Here is an 18,734-nt window from a genome sequence, read left to right as displayed (position 1 = left end):
GACAGGGACCACAGTCTGATATTTTAAACGGTGAATTATGGACACCAGATTTACTGTATTTAGTTACATTAATAAATGTCAGCTCTCAGCAGCTCCAGGGTGGGTAAATAACTTGGGTTATGTTAACTGCCCATCCACCCAGTTTCCACCAGGCAGGTAGGGTTAAAATCACCCACATAATATGGTGAACATAGGACCTTCAAAATTTACTTTTCTTTGAGCTGTTGTTATGTTGTGATCAAGGTTCATATTTTTTTTGGCACAAGAGTTCATTATGAACCCTGTAATTATCAATGTCAGCCACAAAGGATAATGCAACATTATAGTTACATTTACATTCTGATGCTCTCCAAAAGCTGCTAGAATTGCTTTTATTAATAAAAAGATTGACAGGTCAGTTACAATGGAGGGATAAAGTCAGCAATATCAACCTTACATGAGATTTTAACTTCAACCTGCTTTCATTGATTTCCTATACTAATTGTGGAGTGTTTCAAGGGAAAGTCTTTATAGGCCTGAGTGCAGCAATCCATTTTACTTTAGAGCTCAAACTCTTCAAGAAAGATAACGATGCAATTGTATTTCACAAGAAAATTATGTGTCATGAAATAGTCAAAAGATCATCCATCATAGTTACTGACTGACTGATTTACGTTGTTCAGTTCTAGGCATTTGCATCTCACAATGGGCTAGCTGGAAAGCTGCTAATTTCCATCATACTAATCAGCTCTAAAGTCTTGAAAATCTGTTATTAAGGTGTGCGTAACTCATTTTGAACACCTTGGTAATCGATAACAAACTGTCACCATTGCTTATCTACTTCAGCTTGATTGACTGGCATGTCCTACAGACAGGTACGGTAACAGACATGTTTCTATATACATTCAGATGATTATACAAAAACAGCAGTAAAATTGAGAGGTAAGCCAGTCAATTGGCAAATTGTTTACCAGTAAATCTATTTCTGAAGTTACTGTCAGGCAAGTCAAAAGCTTTAATTATGTTCTTACTCAAATAAATTATGTTGAACATTAATAGCTCATTTGCTTTCCTACTGCCTCTCTAGTTGAGAAAAGAAAGGCATATGCAGGCATCTCCTTTACATATTCCAATATTAGACAAGGTGTGAAGAGTGAAACTAAATTGCCATTTAATCACCAATATCCTTCCAGACTAAGTTTTGCTCAGTGGGATACCTGAAAACATTCAACAGTTCTTAAGAGAAAAAAATAATATGTATTGATAAATGGGGCTAATCTATAACAAAGATTACATGGGTGCTAAGAAAGATAATAGCCTGAGATGGTGATGTCAATAAAGGACAGTGCTCACTGCTGAGGTGATGATATCAAAGGAAGTTATTCCCAGAAACCAACTGGTTTAATAATGGTTCCTTCTAAATACACTGTGATTTACATTTGATGACATATATGGTTAAGGCTCTGATTTAAAAAAGAAAACTCGACCAGTGATTGTTACTGATATCAGAATTTGTTGAGATTGAATTCTGAATTTTGCCTTTCTATTGGTTGACTATAATTATCCTCTAAGTAAATAAGATATTTCAGCTCTTATCATTTTCAGTTACCAGCGCACCACACCCACCCGCCCACAGACTTTACAAGGTGACTTTACTTGTGAGCTTTTACAGGACCTCACTGAAAATACACGCCAATCATCCAAGTACACATAAGAACCAAATAACAATTATAATTACAAAAGTGTAAAGGTGAGCTGTGCTAGTTTTCCTTTAAACATTAACCAAAATATTGTCTAAAGTAGTAGAAAGCAGAGTAAAGTCAAAAGTTCCATAAGACAGATATTCCAATAAAAATCCCAATACATGTATCTGGCGCACTGTTTCTGTTCATGAAGTTTATTTCATTCAGCTGTTTGTACAAAATTGTTGTTTTGCGTTTCACCTGTCAGTGCTGAGGAGTTTAAGGAGCTTCTTTTAAGCAGTCTATTAATAATGTCCATCCATGTCTTCTTGTACTGATGACACAGCAAAGAGTATACAAAGGGGTCTGAGACGGCCTTGCTGTAAGCCAAACATTTGGAAAGAACTCCCCAGTATGGATTGATTGGTACTGACACAGACAACTCCACCAGCCTGTCAAAAAACAAAATGTTAACAGGAATCTTCTAATGCATTTTTTAAGAGATTACATTTCAGCTGTGAATTTGTACACACTTCCCTTTTCAATCAAGTGCTTTCTCCCTCCACACAGATGCTTTCAAGAGGGACAATAGGCAAGCTAGTTTCACTGTGGCTTTGAAAGCTAATTCCACCCAATATGAAGTGCACAGCTTATAGGAGGAGGCACATATGCTAGCTTCGCTTCCCATTGAACCAAATGATGAAATCCATCACAGATCCAGCTGTTCATTAACCGTGAGGCTCAAACTCATGATCACAGGGTCGTGAATCAGGCAACTCATGTCTTTTAATGCTACAAAGGGTTTGCTAATAATAGTAACAAGGCTCTGGGAGAGAATTTCCGCAGGGTTCTCCCGATCTCCCACTATAACTGAAGATTAATGCAACTCCTGAAGAAACTACAGAAATGGAATAAAAATGGCTATTTATGCCATTTCTCCGGGAATTCTGCCAATCTTCTCTTGAAGTTATGGATAGAGATCAGGAGACTTCCTCCACACAGGCATTTGTCACAGAGTTATGTTAAAGGGGCTTCATTGCTTCCATTGGGTATTCAAGCTACAATTGCAAGTTGAATCAAGTTTTCTCAATAGTTTTTTTTATATTACATTAATATCCGAGTGAAGACACTTGAACTGCATAATAATGGCTTCCCATCCTTCACCCTCCATAAACTTCAGCTCATCTAGAAGTCTGCTGTTCATTTCCCATCCACATCCCTTTTCTTGCTGACCTATGTCAGCTACCAGTCTCCCAACACTTCAAATCTAAAATTCTCATCCCTGTATATAAATCCTCCATGGCCTCACGCCATCATACCTCAGTAACTTCCTCCAGTCCTTTCCCTCCCTCCACCGCCAACCACCCCCTCCACAACCCCCACTCTTAACTCTCTGTTCTTCTGACTCTGGCTCTAGTCTATCCATCCTCCTTTCTCCCCACCATTGGCAGCCATGCTTTCAGCCATCTAGGCCCAACTCTCTGCAATTCCCTCCCTAAACCCCTCCACTTCCCCTCCTTTAGGATCATCCTTAAAACCTGTCATTATGACCCAGTTTTCAGTCAGCCCTCCTAATCTCTCCTTTGGCTCAGTGCACATTCTCCTCACTTCTCTGTGAAGTACCTAGGCATGTTTTCTAAGTTAAAGGTTCTATATGAATGCAAATTGTTATTGTTATTATAGGATACATGTCCATCATCCTTAACCTAGGCATTAGTATTCTTTAATGGGGCAATTATTAAAAAAAGGTGCAAATTTAGTTTTGTGCTCATCTTACACTATTTCTCCATGCATCAAGCTATTTTTGCACTGAGTATTAACATTATTTGACCATTTACAATAGTGTTTAGATCTACCATAGGCTGGAACATTGGGAGCCAGTATTTGAGCTCTTACTATCCAAATGACCTTACAAAGGACCTACATCCATTTATATAGCATCACATTCACATGGCAATCTCTTAACATTAACGTTTAATTCAGCTTTCATTTCATGCATTAATACTCTTTAACAAAGGCAGTGGGGTTATCAAACAACATTATAAACCTCAGGGCCAGCACTGTCAATCCCACTGATTAAACATGAATATCTAATTGAAAGGCATGTGTTCAGCTGAACTAAACTAATCTACAGAAAGAATAGTAATATTAATATGACATTTTGAACAATGGACCAATCTTATGAAAAAATTGAAGATAAAGAATAAAGCACTTCTTCAACTTTTTAACATACTCCAGTTTTATTTAAGAAGCTCAAAATAGCAGTCTGATTGAAGGTGTCTACTAAACTACAGCACTGTACATCTGATCAGCAGACTTAAGTTTAAATTAAATTCTTGACTGACATTTGCTTGCAGACTTCATCTAGAGGGTATCTGCCACATCCCCTCACCCCCTAACCATGAAGGTGAATGGAGAAGGATTCTCACAAGAAAATGGAGAAAAATACCAATAAAAAATAATAAGCTGTTTGTTATATCAGCAGATGAGCACTTAATGCGTTTGTACAGCATTCCTCTGTCAGATGTCTTAACCTGTTTACTTTAAATGGGTTAACGCCTTCATCAAACTAGCAGACAGAAACATTTCAGGTACTAAGTGTTCATCAGCTAAAATACCCAGCAGTCATTTCGAGCTGTACATGTAACATCTACAGAATGGTTTATGGTGAAATTAAATTCGTATCTTCAAGTGATACTGGGCTCATTTTCCTTTTCCATCTCTACTCAAGTGCGAGACAGGTGCATTCAATATGCCTGCATTTGGTGGGCCGGGTTATTTGAATGGCCTGGTCACATCAGTGGCGCAGGCCCTCCCGCTGATAAGGACTAGGATCTGGAAGTGTGAGGAGAAACTTGGCCACTGATGCAAGCCTGAGAGGTCTGCAGCTGTGGCAATGGCTGCTGTGGTTGAGGACTCCTAAAACAGCAGGAGAGGCAGGAATGCTCCCTCCTACCTTATATAAATGACTGCCCTGGGCTGAACCTGTTGTATGTGCAGGCAATGTGCACCCACTTGCTTGAGAGGAAGCCTCAACTTCCCAGGGCAACATCAAGGGGCAAAGACCGGGCATCACAGGTCTTTGTCCTATTTCCTCTGCTTCGTGCCTGACATTATTAACTGCACCAATATACCCTTGTGTGCTCCACACCAAGACACTGGACGATTCCTAAACAGGATGGGCTTGCATTCAGTTAACGTGCAGCTGGTGTGTAATGACAGGAATTGTAACATGCAGGTCTGTGCCCAGTTTCCTGCTAGTTGTCATTGTAATGTATATACCTTTCAGGGGGGAACTATCTTTTACAGCTCATGTATACTGCAGTACCGGCAGTGACCACACCTGTATATAGCACTGAGTAGTAATCTGTACAGATCAGTTCCAGTGTGAGCCACGTTGAGTAAACACCTGTTGTACCGTTCTCCTGCAGTCTGTGTCTTATTATACACAGACACAACATTGGCGACAAGGCAAGTTCGAACCTACCTGCAACTCTGCATCACCTCCCGGGGATTCGTTCCTGGAGATCAGTGGATTGGAGGTCAAGGCCAGAGACTCGGGCGTCGACCATGGGCAACCGCCCAGTCATCCAGCAGAGACTCGAGAATTGCAGGGGAGGCTGTCGAGAGCCAGGCTTGGCTTTCCAGTCGAGGTGGTCCAGCGAAACGGGCTGGCAACAGGTAGTGCGCAGACCCTTCCCGGACAGCGGCGGGCTAGAGTCCGACCGAGCGGCACAGCAAAGTGCTGAGCAGCGTCGACGGGGGAGAGAGAGGGCAGAGTGCACAAGGTGCAGCCGGTGTTCAGGGGCCGAGCAGCGTCGAAGAGAGGGAGAGAGAGATGTGCAGAAACCCACGAGGCGCCGCCATTGCCACGAGGACCGCCGAGAGCGGTGTTGGCAGCAGCGCAGGAGAAGCGCGCAAAACCTACAGGGCGCCGCCATTGCCACGAGAACCGTCGGGAGTGGCGTTGGCAGCAGCGGGGGAGGAAGGAAAGCGCGTGAGACGCCATTTTAAACCACACCCAAAATGCCAAAGAGTGGCAGTATCACCGCATTTGACAATGAAGTCGAAGATTGGACTACATATGTCGAACGAATAGAGGTATACTGCAAGGCAAATGAGGTGTCAGATGACAAGAAAGCGTCGGTATTGTTAAATTTAATGGGTGCAAAGACGTATGGCTTATTACGAAATCTAGTAACCCCAACGAAGCCAATGGAAAAGAGTTTTGAAGACATAGTAACGATACTACAGGAACATTTAAACCCCACACCACTGCTGATAGCAGAAAGATTCAAGTTTCACAAGCGGAAACAGCATAAGGATGAAAGCAATGCTGATTATTTAACAGAACTGCGCAAACTATCGAAACACTGCCAGTTTGGAGCGGGACTGGCAGATACCTTAAGGGACAAGTTTGTGTGTGGGCTTCAAAGTGAATGAACCCAGAAATGACTTTATCTAAAAAGGACCTTACGCTGGAAAAGGCTTTCAGCATTGCGGTATCATATGAAGCAGCAGCACGGGGTGCTGCAGAGATACAACAGAGACCGCAAGAATATGGCACAAACGAAATGTCATATAGAACAGAGAAGTGCTATCACTGCGGCAGAACAACACACGATGAGAATGATTGCTGGTTCAAAGACAAAGTGTGCAGACACATAGCATGAGTCTGCAGGTTGGGAAAGAAAACCAGCAATAAGAAACCTACCAAAGAAAAGTACAAGAAGGTACATGAGATGACGGAGAATAGTTCAGATGAATAAAAGAGTGATAACGACTCCGAAAGCAGGGAACTGAGTTGTCTGAAACTACATAATGTGATCACAACGGAGGATCACCGAACCATTTGGGTCACTCTCAAGATAGCAGGAGTCCAGGTAAAGATGTAATTGGACACAGGATCAGCCCTAACAGTCATAAACCGATGGGACTACCAGTGGCTATTCTCACACATACCCTTGAGAGACACAAAAATTATTTTGAAGACGTACACGGGGCAAAAAGTCTACCCCAAAGGAAAAATAAGGGTGACCGTTATATATATGGGGTTACGGGGATAGGATGGGATATGTGTCGGTGCAGGCTCGATGGGCCGAAATGGCCTCTATCTGCAATGTGGGGATTCTGTGTGATTCTGTGTGATAACAGTAAGGAAACACCAAAACTAGACCTGTATGTATTGCAAGATGGAGGACCACCATTACTGGGACGTGAATGGATCCGGAAAATACAACTGGATTGGCATTCCGTACAGGCACTGACTGTGGCTGACAAAAAGGATGACGACGTCACACCTGGGCGACTGTCAAAGATCCTAACTGACGCGAAAGAAGTGTTCCAGCAAGGACTCGGAACACTAAAAGGCATGACAGCGATGATTAAAATTGAAGAAAACGCAAGCCCAAAATTTTTTAAGGCCAGACTGGTACCTTATGCAATCCGCCCAGCCGTCGAAGCAGAGCTGGAGAGTCTGCAACGTTCAGGTGTACTGTCCAAGGTAGACTGGAGCGAGTGGGCTACACCCATCATCCCTGTGATGAAAAAGTCATTGAGCAGCACGCCTGGGGAACCAAGGAAGGTTCGCATCTGTGGGGACTTTAAGGTAACAGTGAACCCGGTCCTTCACACCGTACAATATCCACTTCCGCGGATTGAAGATATTTTCGCCTCGCTATCTGGAGGGAAATGCTTCACTAAGATTGATCTGGCCCAGGCGTATCTGCAAATGGAGGTAGAAGAAGCATCAAAAAAATACCTCACAATCAACACCCATAAAGGTCTTTACCAATACAACCGGCTGGTATTCGGGGTAGCATCAGCTCCGGCTATTTGGCAGAGGGCAATGGAGCAAGTCCTGCAAGGGATCCCAGGGACCCAGTGTTATTTGGACGACATCCTGGTCATGGGCGAAAATGACAGTGATCACCTTGCCAACCTGGAGCAGGTGCTCACTAGATTGCAGGAATATGGGCTCCGAGCTAACCGCCCCAAATGCGAGTTTTTTAGAAAACAGATCTCGTATTGTGGCCACGTTATCGAAAAAGAGGGGTTACATAAGTCCCCAGAGAAGATTGAGGCAGTAGTCAAGGCTCCAGCACCGGACAATGTGTCACAACTGAGGTCGTTCCTCGGGCTGGTAAACTACTACCATAAGTTCTTGCCAAATTTGTCTACAATACTACACCCACTGAACACCCTACTGCAAACTGGGGTGCCATGGAAGTGGAGTGACGAATGTAGATGAGCTTTCCAGAAGAGCAAAACACTAATCACATCGAAAGAGGTATTGGCCCATTACAACCCGGCATTACCAATTCGGTTGGCATGTGATGCGTCACCCTACGGCAGAGCGGTGCTGTTGCACAAATTCTCAGACGGCTCAGAGAGGCCAATAGCCTTTGCGTCATGATCACTAACCTCAGCCGAGCGTAACTACACCCAGATTGACAGGGAAGCCCTCAGCCTAGTGTGGGGAGTGAAAAAGTTCAATCACTATCTGCACGGGCAGAAATTCACCTTGCTGACTGATCACCAGCCTCTTTTAATCCAAAGAAGGGCGTTCCGGTGATGACTGCGCAATGACTACAAAGATGGCCACTTTTTCTAGGGGCGCACCACTATGTGATTGAATATAAGGGCACGAAACAGCATGGAAATGCTGATGGGCTATCACGCCTGCCACTGCCTACTGCGGAGGAAGTACCAGCAGTGGATCCTGTCGAAATATTCCATTCGACTGTAGTTGAATACCTACCAGCAACTAACGCTTGTATCGAAAAGGAAACCCGAAATGACCCGACACTGTCTCGGGTATATGATTTGACGGTGAAGGGATGGCCAGCACATGGCGACTCACTGTTGCCAGCATTCTCGACAAGGAGAGAACAGCTGTCAGTGTGCCGGGGGACCTTGATGTGTGGATCCCGAGTGGTAATTCCACCCAAGTTAAGGGATAGCATGCTCAATGAGCTTCATGGGGGTCATCTGGGAGGGGTAAAAATGAATAGCCTAGCCAGGGCTTATGTGTGGTGGCCGGGAATCGATAAACAAATTGAGGACCTGACCAAGAGTTGCTCAGGATGCCAGAAAGTCCAAAATGCACCACCACAGGCCCCTCTACACCCATGGGAGTGGCCCTCATCTCCCTGGCAACGGGTGCATATTGATTTTGCTGGTCCATTCATGGACTCAATGTTTTTAATAGCCGTGGATGCGCACTCGAAATGGCCTGAGGTCATCAAAATGTCCTCCACCACCACGGAGAAAACTATTGCAGTCCTACGGACCATTTTTGCCAGGAATGGCTTGCCAGAACAGATTTGCTCTGACAACGGACCACAGTTTGTGTCCGAAGAATTCCAGAGGTTCTTGAAAAAGAATGGGGTAAGGCATTACACATCCGCCCCGTATCATCCAGCCACAAATGGATTGGCTGAGAGGTTCGTACTAACCTTTAAGAAGGCAATAAAGGCTATGTACAATGACAACATTCCGCTGCAGCACAAAGTGGACAATTTCCTGTTCGCCTACTGGAATGCGACACATGCAGTCACCAACCAGGCCCCAGCCATGATGTTCTTTAACCGAAGGTTAAGATCTCGCCTGGATTTGCTCAGACCAAACGTATGAAGAGATGTTGAGAGTAAGCAATTCCAGCACATCCATGAGAAGCCAACAAGGAGCTTCAATGTAGGGCAACCAGTCTTGGCCCGCGACTACCGAACAGAAAAATGGCAGCCAGGAACGATATGCACACGGCAGGGCCCACTAATGTACACAGTGGACGTTGGGGAGAGTATCGTGAGACGCCATGCTGACCAGATCCTAGAGTCACAGGAACAAGTCAACCCCATGCCTCGCCCATACGTAACTGGTGATGAACCCTGTAGTGTATGTACCCGTCTACCTTTAAGGGAACTATTGAATGTAACCGTTCACCTTTAAGGGAACTACTTTAGGTGTGGCACTATTTGTTTGGCTTCTGTATACTGTAATACCGATAGTGACCACACCAGTATATAAGTGTTGCAGCAGGATTTCTGGGGCAGATTCGCCCGGACCTTCGAATAGTAAAGACCTGTTTGTTTGTTACTTCTGAAGTCTGTGTATTTATTAACTGCACAACCCACAGACTTTACAGTGGCGACGAGTCCGATCGTACCTTGCGGCAAGATTACCATAAGCAACGAAGAGCGTCGAAGAGAGACAACCGCCCTCGTCGTGCTACCAAAAGAAAACACGAGGCTGCAACAACAGAAAGCAGGAAGACTAACAACAAAAGCTGTATCAGCAATAGGCACTGACTACCCTTCTGCCACGGTGCGGAGTGAGCCGACCAGCAAGAAACAAGGTGGCCGAAGAGACTGTGAGTAGGGGAAGGTGTAGAAGCATCCGGAGGATAAGGGCAGAGCACTCGACCTCGGTCGAGGGGGAGCTGTGCCGGCCAAAAGTCGGGTCCAACGGCGTCGGGTGACAGCCGGACCGCGATCGGCGGGACAATCGGGGCAGCGACCGCAGCCACGAAGCGCTGAGCCTGCGAGTAGGCGCGGGAAGAGAAACCCAGCCGCAGCCGGGGAGGGAAACACCGGTCTGCGAGAGGGCTGGGGAGGCGAACGGGAACCGTGCGGGTGAGAGCCGGGTGCGGAGAGAGAGACTGCGAGGAGCCGGTCCAGCGGCTGAGCTGTTCTCCACCAACGGGGTACCCAGGGCCGGTAGCATCGAACGTGCGGGTGAGAGAGACAGAGCCGGGTACAGAGAGAGAGACTGCGCGAGAGCCAGTCCGACGGCAGAACTGTCCTCCGCTAACGGGGTGTACCCAGCGCCGGTAGAGCCGTGCGGGCGGGAGGAAAAGACATAGCCGAGTAAGGGGAGCTGTGCGGTAGCCAGCCAGCGGCTGAACCTGTCCGCTGAGGGGGAAGCGTACCCCTTCCACCGGGAAGAAACGCGGGAAGCCGCCATTAGGCGGAGAAGACGCCAGAAGCAGGAAACCGCCATTGAAGTGGGCGGGGCGAGAAAGGAAGAGCGGGAAACCGCCATTTTTGCGGGAAAACCGCCATCTTGATTGACATACCGCCATTGAAGTGGGCGGGGAGAGAAGGAAAGAGCGGGAAACCGCCGATTTCGCGGGAAAACCGCCATCTTAGAAACAAATAAATAAATAAGAAATACTGGTGCTGCTCCCAAGGGAAGAAAGATGCCTAAGCAAGGGAATATTAACGACTTTAATTCTGAAATAGAAGACTGGGCCACGTACGTGGAACGCATAGAGATCTATTGCGAAGCCAACAAAATAGAGGAAGACGACAAGGCGATAACATTGCTAAACTCGATGGGGGCAAAAACATACGGGCTCTTGAAGCATCTAATAGCACCAAATAAACCAGCGGATCAGACCTTCGAAGAGATTGTGGCTGTGCTGAAGGACCACTTGAACCCCACACCGCTGATGCTGGCTGAACGATTCAAATTCTACGCAAGAACGCAGAAGAAAGACGAAAGCAATGCGGAATACTTGGTCGAACTGCGTAGGCTAGCGAAATACTGCCAGTTCGGAGGGAATCTGACAGAAGCGCTGCGGGACAAGTTCGTATGCGGATTGTCCAAAGAAGGGACGCAGAAGCGACTACTGGAAGAGAATGACCTCACACTGGACAGGGCTGTCCTTATAGCTGCATCGCACGAAGCCGCAGCGAAAGGAACGGCGGAAATGCAACTAAAGGCGGCGGCACTCGGGGTGGACCAAATTACTTCAAGCACAACAAAATGCTACCGTTGTGGGAAGACAACGCATGACCAGAATCAATGCTGGTTTAAGAACCAAGAGTGTAGGAAATGTGGCAAACTGGGTCACATCGCGAAGGTCATAGAGTCATAGAGTCATAGAGTCATAGAGTTTTACAGCACAGAAAGACACCCTTCGGCCCATCGTGTCTGCGCCGCCCATCCACCCCTGTCCTGTCTAATCCCATTTTCCAGCATTTGGTCCATAGCCTTGTATGCAATGGCATTTCAAGTGCTCATCCAAATGCTTCTTGAATGTTGTGAGGGTTCCTGCCTCTACCACCCTTTCAGGCAGTGAGTTCCAGATTCCAACCACCCTCTGGGTGAAAAAGTTCCTCCTCAAATCCCCTCTAAATCTCCTGCCCCTTACCCTGAATCTATGCCCCCTTGTTATTGACCCCCCTACTAAGGGGAAAAGTTCCTCTTTATCTACCCTATCTATGCCCCTCATCATTTTGTACACCTCAATCAGGTCCCCCCTCAGCCTTCTTTGCTCCAAGGAAAACAACCCCAGCCTGTTTAGTCTTTCTTCATAGCTGAGGCGCTCCATCCCAGGTAACATCCTGGTGAATCTTCTCTGCACCCTCTCCAAAGCAATCACATCCTTCCTATAGTGAGGCGACCAGAACTGCACACAGTACTCCAGCTGTGGCCTCACCAGCGTTTTGTACAGCTCCATCATATCCTCCCTGCTCTTATATTCTATGCCTCGGCTAATGAAGGCAAGTATCCCATATGCCTTTTTAACCACCTTATCTACCTGTTCCGCTGCCTTCAGAGATCTATGTACATGTACACCAAGGTCCCTCTGACCCTCTGTACTTCCTAGGGTCCTACCACTCATTGTGTATTCCCTTGCCTTATTTGTCCGTCCAAAATGCATCACCTCGCACTTTTCAGGGTTAAATTCCATTTGCCACTTTTCCGCCCATCTGACCAACCCGTTTATATCGTCCTGTAGCCTGAGGCTTTCCTCCTCGCAATTTACCACCCCACCAATTTTCGTGTCATCTGCGAACTTACTGATCATACCTTTTACATTCTCATCCAAATCATTTATGTAGATCACAAACAACAAGGGACCCAGCACCGATCCCTGAGGTACCCCACTGGACACAGGCTTCCAGTCACAAAAGCATCCTTCGACCATCACCCTCTGCCTCCTGCCACTCAGCCAGTTTAGGATCCAACGCGCCAAGGCACCCTGGATCCCATGGGCTCTTACCTTCTTGACCAGTCTCCTATGCGGGACTTTGTCAAAAGCTTTACTGAAGTCCATGTAAACCACATCCACAGCATTTCCCTCATCCACCCCCCTAGTCACCCCCTCGAAAAATTCAATCAGATTTGTCAGACATGATTTACCCTTGACAAAGCCATGCTGACTATCCCCGATTAACCCTTGCCTCTCCAAGTGGAGACTAATTTTGTCCCTCAGAATTTTTTCCAATAATTTCCCTACCACAGATGTTAGGCTCACTGGCCTGTAATTCCCTGGTTTATCCCTGCTACCCTTCTTGTATAATGGTACTACATTAGCTGTTCTCCAGTCCTCTGGTACATCCCCTGTGGCCAGAGAGGTTCTGAAAATTTGTGTCAGAGCCCCTGCAATCTCCTCCTTTGCCTCCCACAGCAGCCTGGGATACATCTCGTCCGGGCCTGGGGATTTATCCACTTTTTGGCCTGCTAAAACCGCTAGCACCTCCTCCCTCTCGATGCTAATATGTTCAAGTATGTCACAGTCCCCTTGCCCGATTTCTATGTCTGCATCGTCTCTCTCCATAGTGAACACAGATGCAAAAAATTCATTTAAAACCCCGCCTACATCATCTGGCTCTACACACAGATTGCCACTTTGGTCCCTAATGGGCCCTACCCTTTCCCTGGTTATTCTCTTGCCCTTAATATACTTATAAAACATCTTAGGATTTTCCTTTATTTTGCTCGCCAGTGTTATTTCATGGCCCCTCCTCGCCCTCCTAATTTCTTTTTTAAGTATGCCCCTGCACTTTTTATACTCCTCTAGGGCTTCTTCCGTCTTTAGTCTTTTGTAACTGCCAAAAGCCCCCCTTTTATTTCTAATGCATTTTTGTATATCCCTTGTCATCCAAGGTTCCCTTTGCTTGTTGGTCCCACCCTTGACCTTTACAGGAACATGTTGGCATTGTACTCTCTCTATTTCCCTTCTGAAAGTCTCCCACTGTCTTGATGTGGATTTTCCTATAAGTAGCTGCTCCCAGTCCACTCTGGCCAGATCCTGCCTTATCATATTAAAATCGGCCTTCCCCCAATTTAGAACCCTTATTTCCGGGCCGTCTTTGTCTTTTTCCATGACCACCTTAAATCTCACCGAATTATGGTCACTATCGCCAAAATGCTCTCCTACTGACACTTCCACCACTTGCCCGGCTACATTCCCCAGAATTAGGTCCAGTATCGCCCCCTCTCTTGTAGGACTTTCTACATGTTGGCTCAAAAAGCTCTCCTGGATGCACTTTAAGAATTCTGCACCCTCTAAGCCTTTCACACTCTGACTATCCCAAGTTATATTGGGGAAGTTGAAATCCCCCACTATTATTACCCTATTATTTTTGCACTTTTCTGAGATTTGCCTACATATCTGTTCCTCTATCTCCCCCTGACTGTTTGGGGGCCTATAGTACACTCCCAGCAAAGTGCTTGCCCCCTTTTTGTTTTTAAGTTCTACCCATATGGCCTCATTAGAGGAACCCGCTAATATATCATCCCTCCTTACAGCAGTAATTGACTCCTTAATTAATATTGCAACACCCCCTCCCCTTTTACACCCCCCTCTGTCTCGCCTGAAGATTCTATACCCCGGAATATTGAGCTGCCAGTCCTGACCCTCCCTCAACCATGTCTCCGTGATAGCAACAATATCGTACTCCCATGTGTTCAACAACAACTTCAGTTCGTCCACCTTATTTGCAAGACTCCTTGCATTAAAATAAATGCCTTCCAGCCCTGCCATATTCCCTTTTGCCTTCGCATATTTGCTCTGCCTTGTTTTTTTCTCTGTATTTGGCTGTAAATCACCCCTGCTATAGCTCCACTCTGTACCCCATCCCCCTGCCAAGTTAGTTTAAACCCCCCCCAGCAGTGCTAGCAAACCTCCCCGCAAGGATATTGGTTCCCCTCTGGTTCAGGTGTAAACCGTCCGACTTGTACAAGTCCCACCTTTCCCAGAAGCAGACCCAGTGATCCAGGAAACTAAAGCCCTCCCTCCTGCACCATCCCTTTAGCCACGCATTCATCTGTTCTATCTTCCCATTCCTATACTCACTAGCACGTGGCACCGGGAGTAATCCAGAGATTACAACCTTTGAGGTCCTGCTCTTTAATCCTTCACCTAGCTCCCTAAATTCTTGCTGCAGGACCTCATCCCTCTTTTTACCTATGTCGTTGGTACCAATGTGGACCACGACCTCTGGCTGTTCACCCTCCCCCTCCAGAATGCCCTGCAGCCGCTCAGTGATATCCTTGACCCTGGCACCAGGGAGGCAACAAACGATCCTGGATTCACGTCTACGGCCACAGAAACGCCTATCTGTTCCCCTTACTATAGAATCCCCTACCACTATTGCTCTCCCACTCTTTTTCCCCCCTTCCTGGGCAGCAGGAGCACCCCCAGTGCCAGGAAGTTGGCTGCTGCTGCCTTCCCCTGGTGAGTCATCCCCCTCAACAGTATCCAAAGCGGCATACCTGTTTGAGAGGGGAATGGTCACAGGGGTCTCCTGCACTACCTGCCTGCTTCTATTGCTCCTCCTGGTGGTCACCCATTTCCTATCTTCCTGTGCAGCCCTTCCCTGCGGTGTGACCAACTCACTAAACGTGTTATCCACGAACCTCTCAGCATCGTGAATGCTCAACAACCCATCCACCCGCAGCTCCAGCGCCTCAATGCGGTTTGCTAGTAGCTGTAGATGGATGCATCTCTGGCACACGTGGTCATCAGGGGCACCGGCAGTGTCCCTGAATTCCCACATAGAGCAAGAGGAGCATATCACGGGGCTGGGCTCACCTGGCATGACCTTCCCTTTACTTAATTTAAATTAATTTACTATCTCCAATTAAAAATATCTCTAAGGCGCTTGTATAGTCTACCAACAGTCCCTGCTACACCAGAAAAGACCCTAGTAACTATAAACTACAGAGTTTAAGTTTAAAAAAGAGAAATACTCACCAACCAATCACTTACCTGCTCCCTGGTGACGTCACACTCTGATTACTTTTTACCTCTCTCCTCTGCTGTTGATTTGGTCTCTGCTGAACCCGCCGGTTTTAAGTGCCGCCGGTCGCGCTGCTGCTCTCCCACAGGTCCAAGCTCTCTGACCTCGCCTCTGCTGAACCCGCCGGTTTTAAGTGCCGCCGGTCGCGCTGCTGCTCTCCCACAGGTCCAAGCTCTCTGACCTCGCCTCTGCTGAACCCGCCGGTTTTAAGTGCCGCCGGTCGCGCTGCTGCTCTCCCACAGGTCCAAGCTCTCTGACCTCGCCTCTGCTGAACCCGCCGGTTTTAAGTGCCGCCGGTCGCGCTGCTGCTCTCCCACAGGTCCAAGCTCTCTGACCTCGCCTCTGCTGAACCCGCCGGTTTTAAGTGCCGCCGGTTGCGCTGCTGCTCTCCCACAGGTCCAAGCTCTCTGACCTCGCCTCTGCTGAACCCGCCGGTTTTAAGTGCCGCCGGTCGCGCCGGTATGCCGGTCCGGGAAAAAGATCAATAATCAAAGGAAGCCACCACCAGAAAAGTACAACAAGGTACACAAGGTGGCTGAGAAGAGTTCAGACGAACAGAATTCAGACTCAGACCCAAACAACCAGGAGCTGGGTAGTCTGAGAATCCACAATGTGGGTAAAGAAACGGATCTACAGGCCATCTGGGTCATACTAAAAATAGCTGGAGTCCAAATAAGAATGGAGCTGGACACTGGATCAGCTCTATCAGTCATCAACCGAAGGGACTACCACCAGCTATTCTCTCACATACCTTTAAGAAATACCAAGTTTGTATTACAGACATACACGGGGCATAACGTATACCCCGTGGGGAAAATAAGAGTCAAGGTGAGAGATAGGGGTAAAGAACACCCAAGAATGAGCTTGTACGTATTACCTGAGGGAGGACCACCACTTCTAGGACGGGAGTGGATTAAGAAAATAGACATGGAATGGCATTACCTAAAAGCCATAATGAGGGAGGACTCGGTGCAAGCTATTAGCTCAGATTCTGAAATGGATGATGATAAGACCAAGTCGAAAACGAAGACAGGCAGAAGGACTTATGGTACCAAGAAGAATAAAGCTGCAGAGCAGAACTCCAGGTTGACAGAGAATTCTGAGCCTGTTCAAGCAAAGGATTCATCCATGACGGAAGAACACCGAGCTCGGACGCAAACTTATGTCAAAGTACGACAACAATTAGAACAGTTGAGTGATCGTCTCGTACAGGAGATGAAAAATATGGGAAAGTTCTAGGACACCGAATGGGGGAACCTGGAAAGACTACAGAGACAGCTAGCTCAAGCAGAGAGCGACCATAGAGCCATCATGGTCAAATACCAATCACATTCCCCTGATGCTGTTCAGGAACTAGAATATTTCCAGAATGAACCAAAGGAAGAGGAATCTTCAGGGAGCCAGGACTTTATTCCAGTTCTTCTTTACGACTCCTTACAAGCAGAGTGTGAGAAGTTGAAAGAACAGTATGAACAGGCCCAGGCTACAATTCAGAAGGGGGTTAACTCGGCAGCCTCCGAAAAGCTAGTTTCAGTAGAAGCATATGAACAACTAAAGGTTGAACATGAGCAAGAAGTCCAAAGGCTGCAGGAGATTCTTGATGAGCTCAAGGCCAAGACAGACTCATCGATAGAAGCTCCATCCATAGATGAGCAATTAGAGGTGAAAATCATGGCAGAGCATGAAAGACAGGATGTCCAAGGACTTATAAAAACATTGAAGGACACCCAAGACAAATATGAGGCGGCAATGTCTGAGGTTCAACAACTTGAAGAACAGATTCAACTGGGAATCCTTGCAGTGGAAGAACAGGACACTGTAAGAATGGTCCCTGAACATGAACTAGAGAGCATCAGGGCGCAGCTTTTCCGAGCGCTGAAAGCCAAAGTTCAAGAGGAACGTAAGGTGGAAGTATTGGAGAAAGAGGTGGATGAAATGGAGAAGACTCTGATCCACCGTGTTCCCAGGGAAGAGTTAACGGTCAGCCAACTCCTTCATATGCTGAAGGACAAGACTCTACAAGGGGAACAATCTGAACACGAGCTTCAATCTTCAGGGGGAACGAGTTTGGAGCTCTCAAAAGTCACGAAGATAGCTGAGGTGGCAACACAAATTTTACAAGGATGCCAAAAGTACGTTGAATCACGTCAAGGCGAACAGAAGAAGGTGGAAACCGTTACTTCAGTAGAAGGGTTAAATAGCCTGATAACGCAATTACCGGTGGAAAGGAAGGTATTGAACTCACAAATGAGGTCCGTCGTGAAGGAATGGCAGATAACCCAGGAAGAGCGGGATGAATATGAATGCATGAAGAAGGCTTTTCAAGAAAGATGTTTAGGGAAGGAACCACCGTCAGCTAACGTCCAGACGGGTGAGGAGGAAGAAGAAGTCTCTCTCGCTGGCCTAACTCAGGACGAACCTGAATATTACCATGACCTATTGAGTGACACTGAATATTATGAGGATGTGGTCTGCCCAGCTTGTGATGGAAACTCTCAAAGTGCTGAAATCCGGATGAAGCACTTAAGGTCTAAGGAACATAGAGAGTTGGTGGCGCTACAGCTGGCAGCCGAGAAAGGAGCTCCGAGAGTTTCAAAAAGGCAGAAAAGAAAAAGAAGCAGAAGATAATAACTGTCTAAAATATTAGCACTTCTACCATTCCAGGCGGGACATTACGAAAGGAGCTAAATTAGTTGAAAAACTGGTAAATGTCAAGACAGCCAGTTGGTTGTCAAAGTCCGCACTGCTGGTTCAACAGGACGAAAGTTCAAGCTGCTACGTCAAGAAAAAGGCTATGGAGGAGTCACGCTAGCCAGGTGAACCGGCTACCCCAAAGAAATGTTGTTCGGAACAAGTCAAGATCAGAGACTGAATCTATGAACTGTTTCCACCGAGATTATATTTGTAAATTGTTTTATATGACATTGACTCCACCGAGATTATAGCTGTAATTTGTTTTATAGGAAGTTGAAGATATGTATGTTTAACGGGGACTCTGTAAGTAATAAGCTAAAAAGGGAGGATTGTAGTGTATGTA

The 18,734-nt window shown here is 46.5% G+C and overlaps 1 protein-coding gene across 2 annotated transcripts in view; it reads right to left on the bottom strand.

Annotated features, from left to right (window-relative positions):
* Positions 1-1,335: 1,335 nt before the first annotated feature.
* LOC147113477 (G protein-coupled receptor 26-like) overlaps positions 1,336-18,734 on the bottom strand; it is a 37,473-nt gene continuing 20,074 nt past the window's right edge. For both annotated transcript variants that reach the window (XM_085994616.1, XM_085994617.1), the window contains one exon: positions 1,336-2,113. In XM_085994616.1, coding sequence (XP_085850742.1) covers positions 1,882-2,113 — 232 coding nt within the window. In that variant the 3' untranslated portion in view covers positions 1,336-1,881. The remainder of the gene's footprint in view (positions 2,114-18,734) is intronic.

This window comes from Somniosus microcephalus, chromosome 8 (genome assembly GCF_052327205.1).
Source record: "Somniosus microcephalus isolate GS21.2 chromosome 8, FLI_Smic_1.0, whole genome shotgun sequence".
Taxonomy (NCBI): domain Eukaryota; kingdom Metazoa; phylum Chordata; class Chondrichthyes; order Squaliformes; family Somniosidae; genus Somniosus; species Somniosus microcephalus.
Note: the sequence above shows the minus strand (reverse complement) of the source record. Positions and strands in the feature narration are given on the sequence as shown.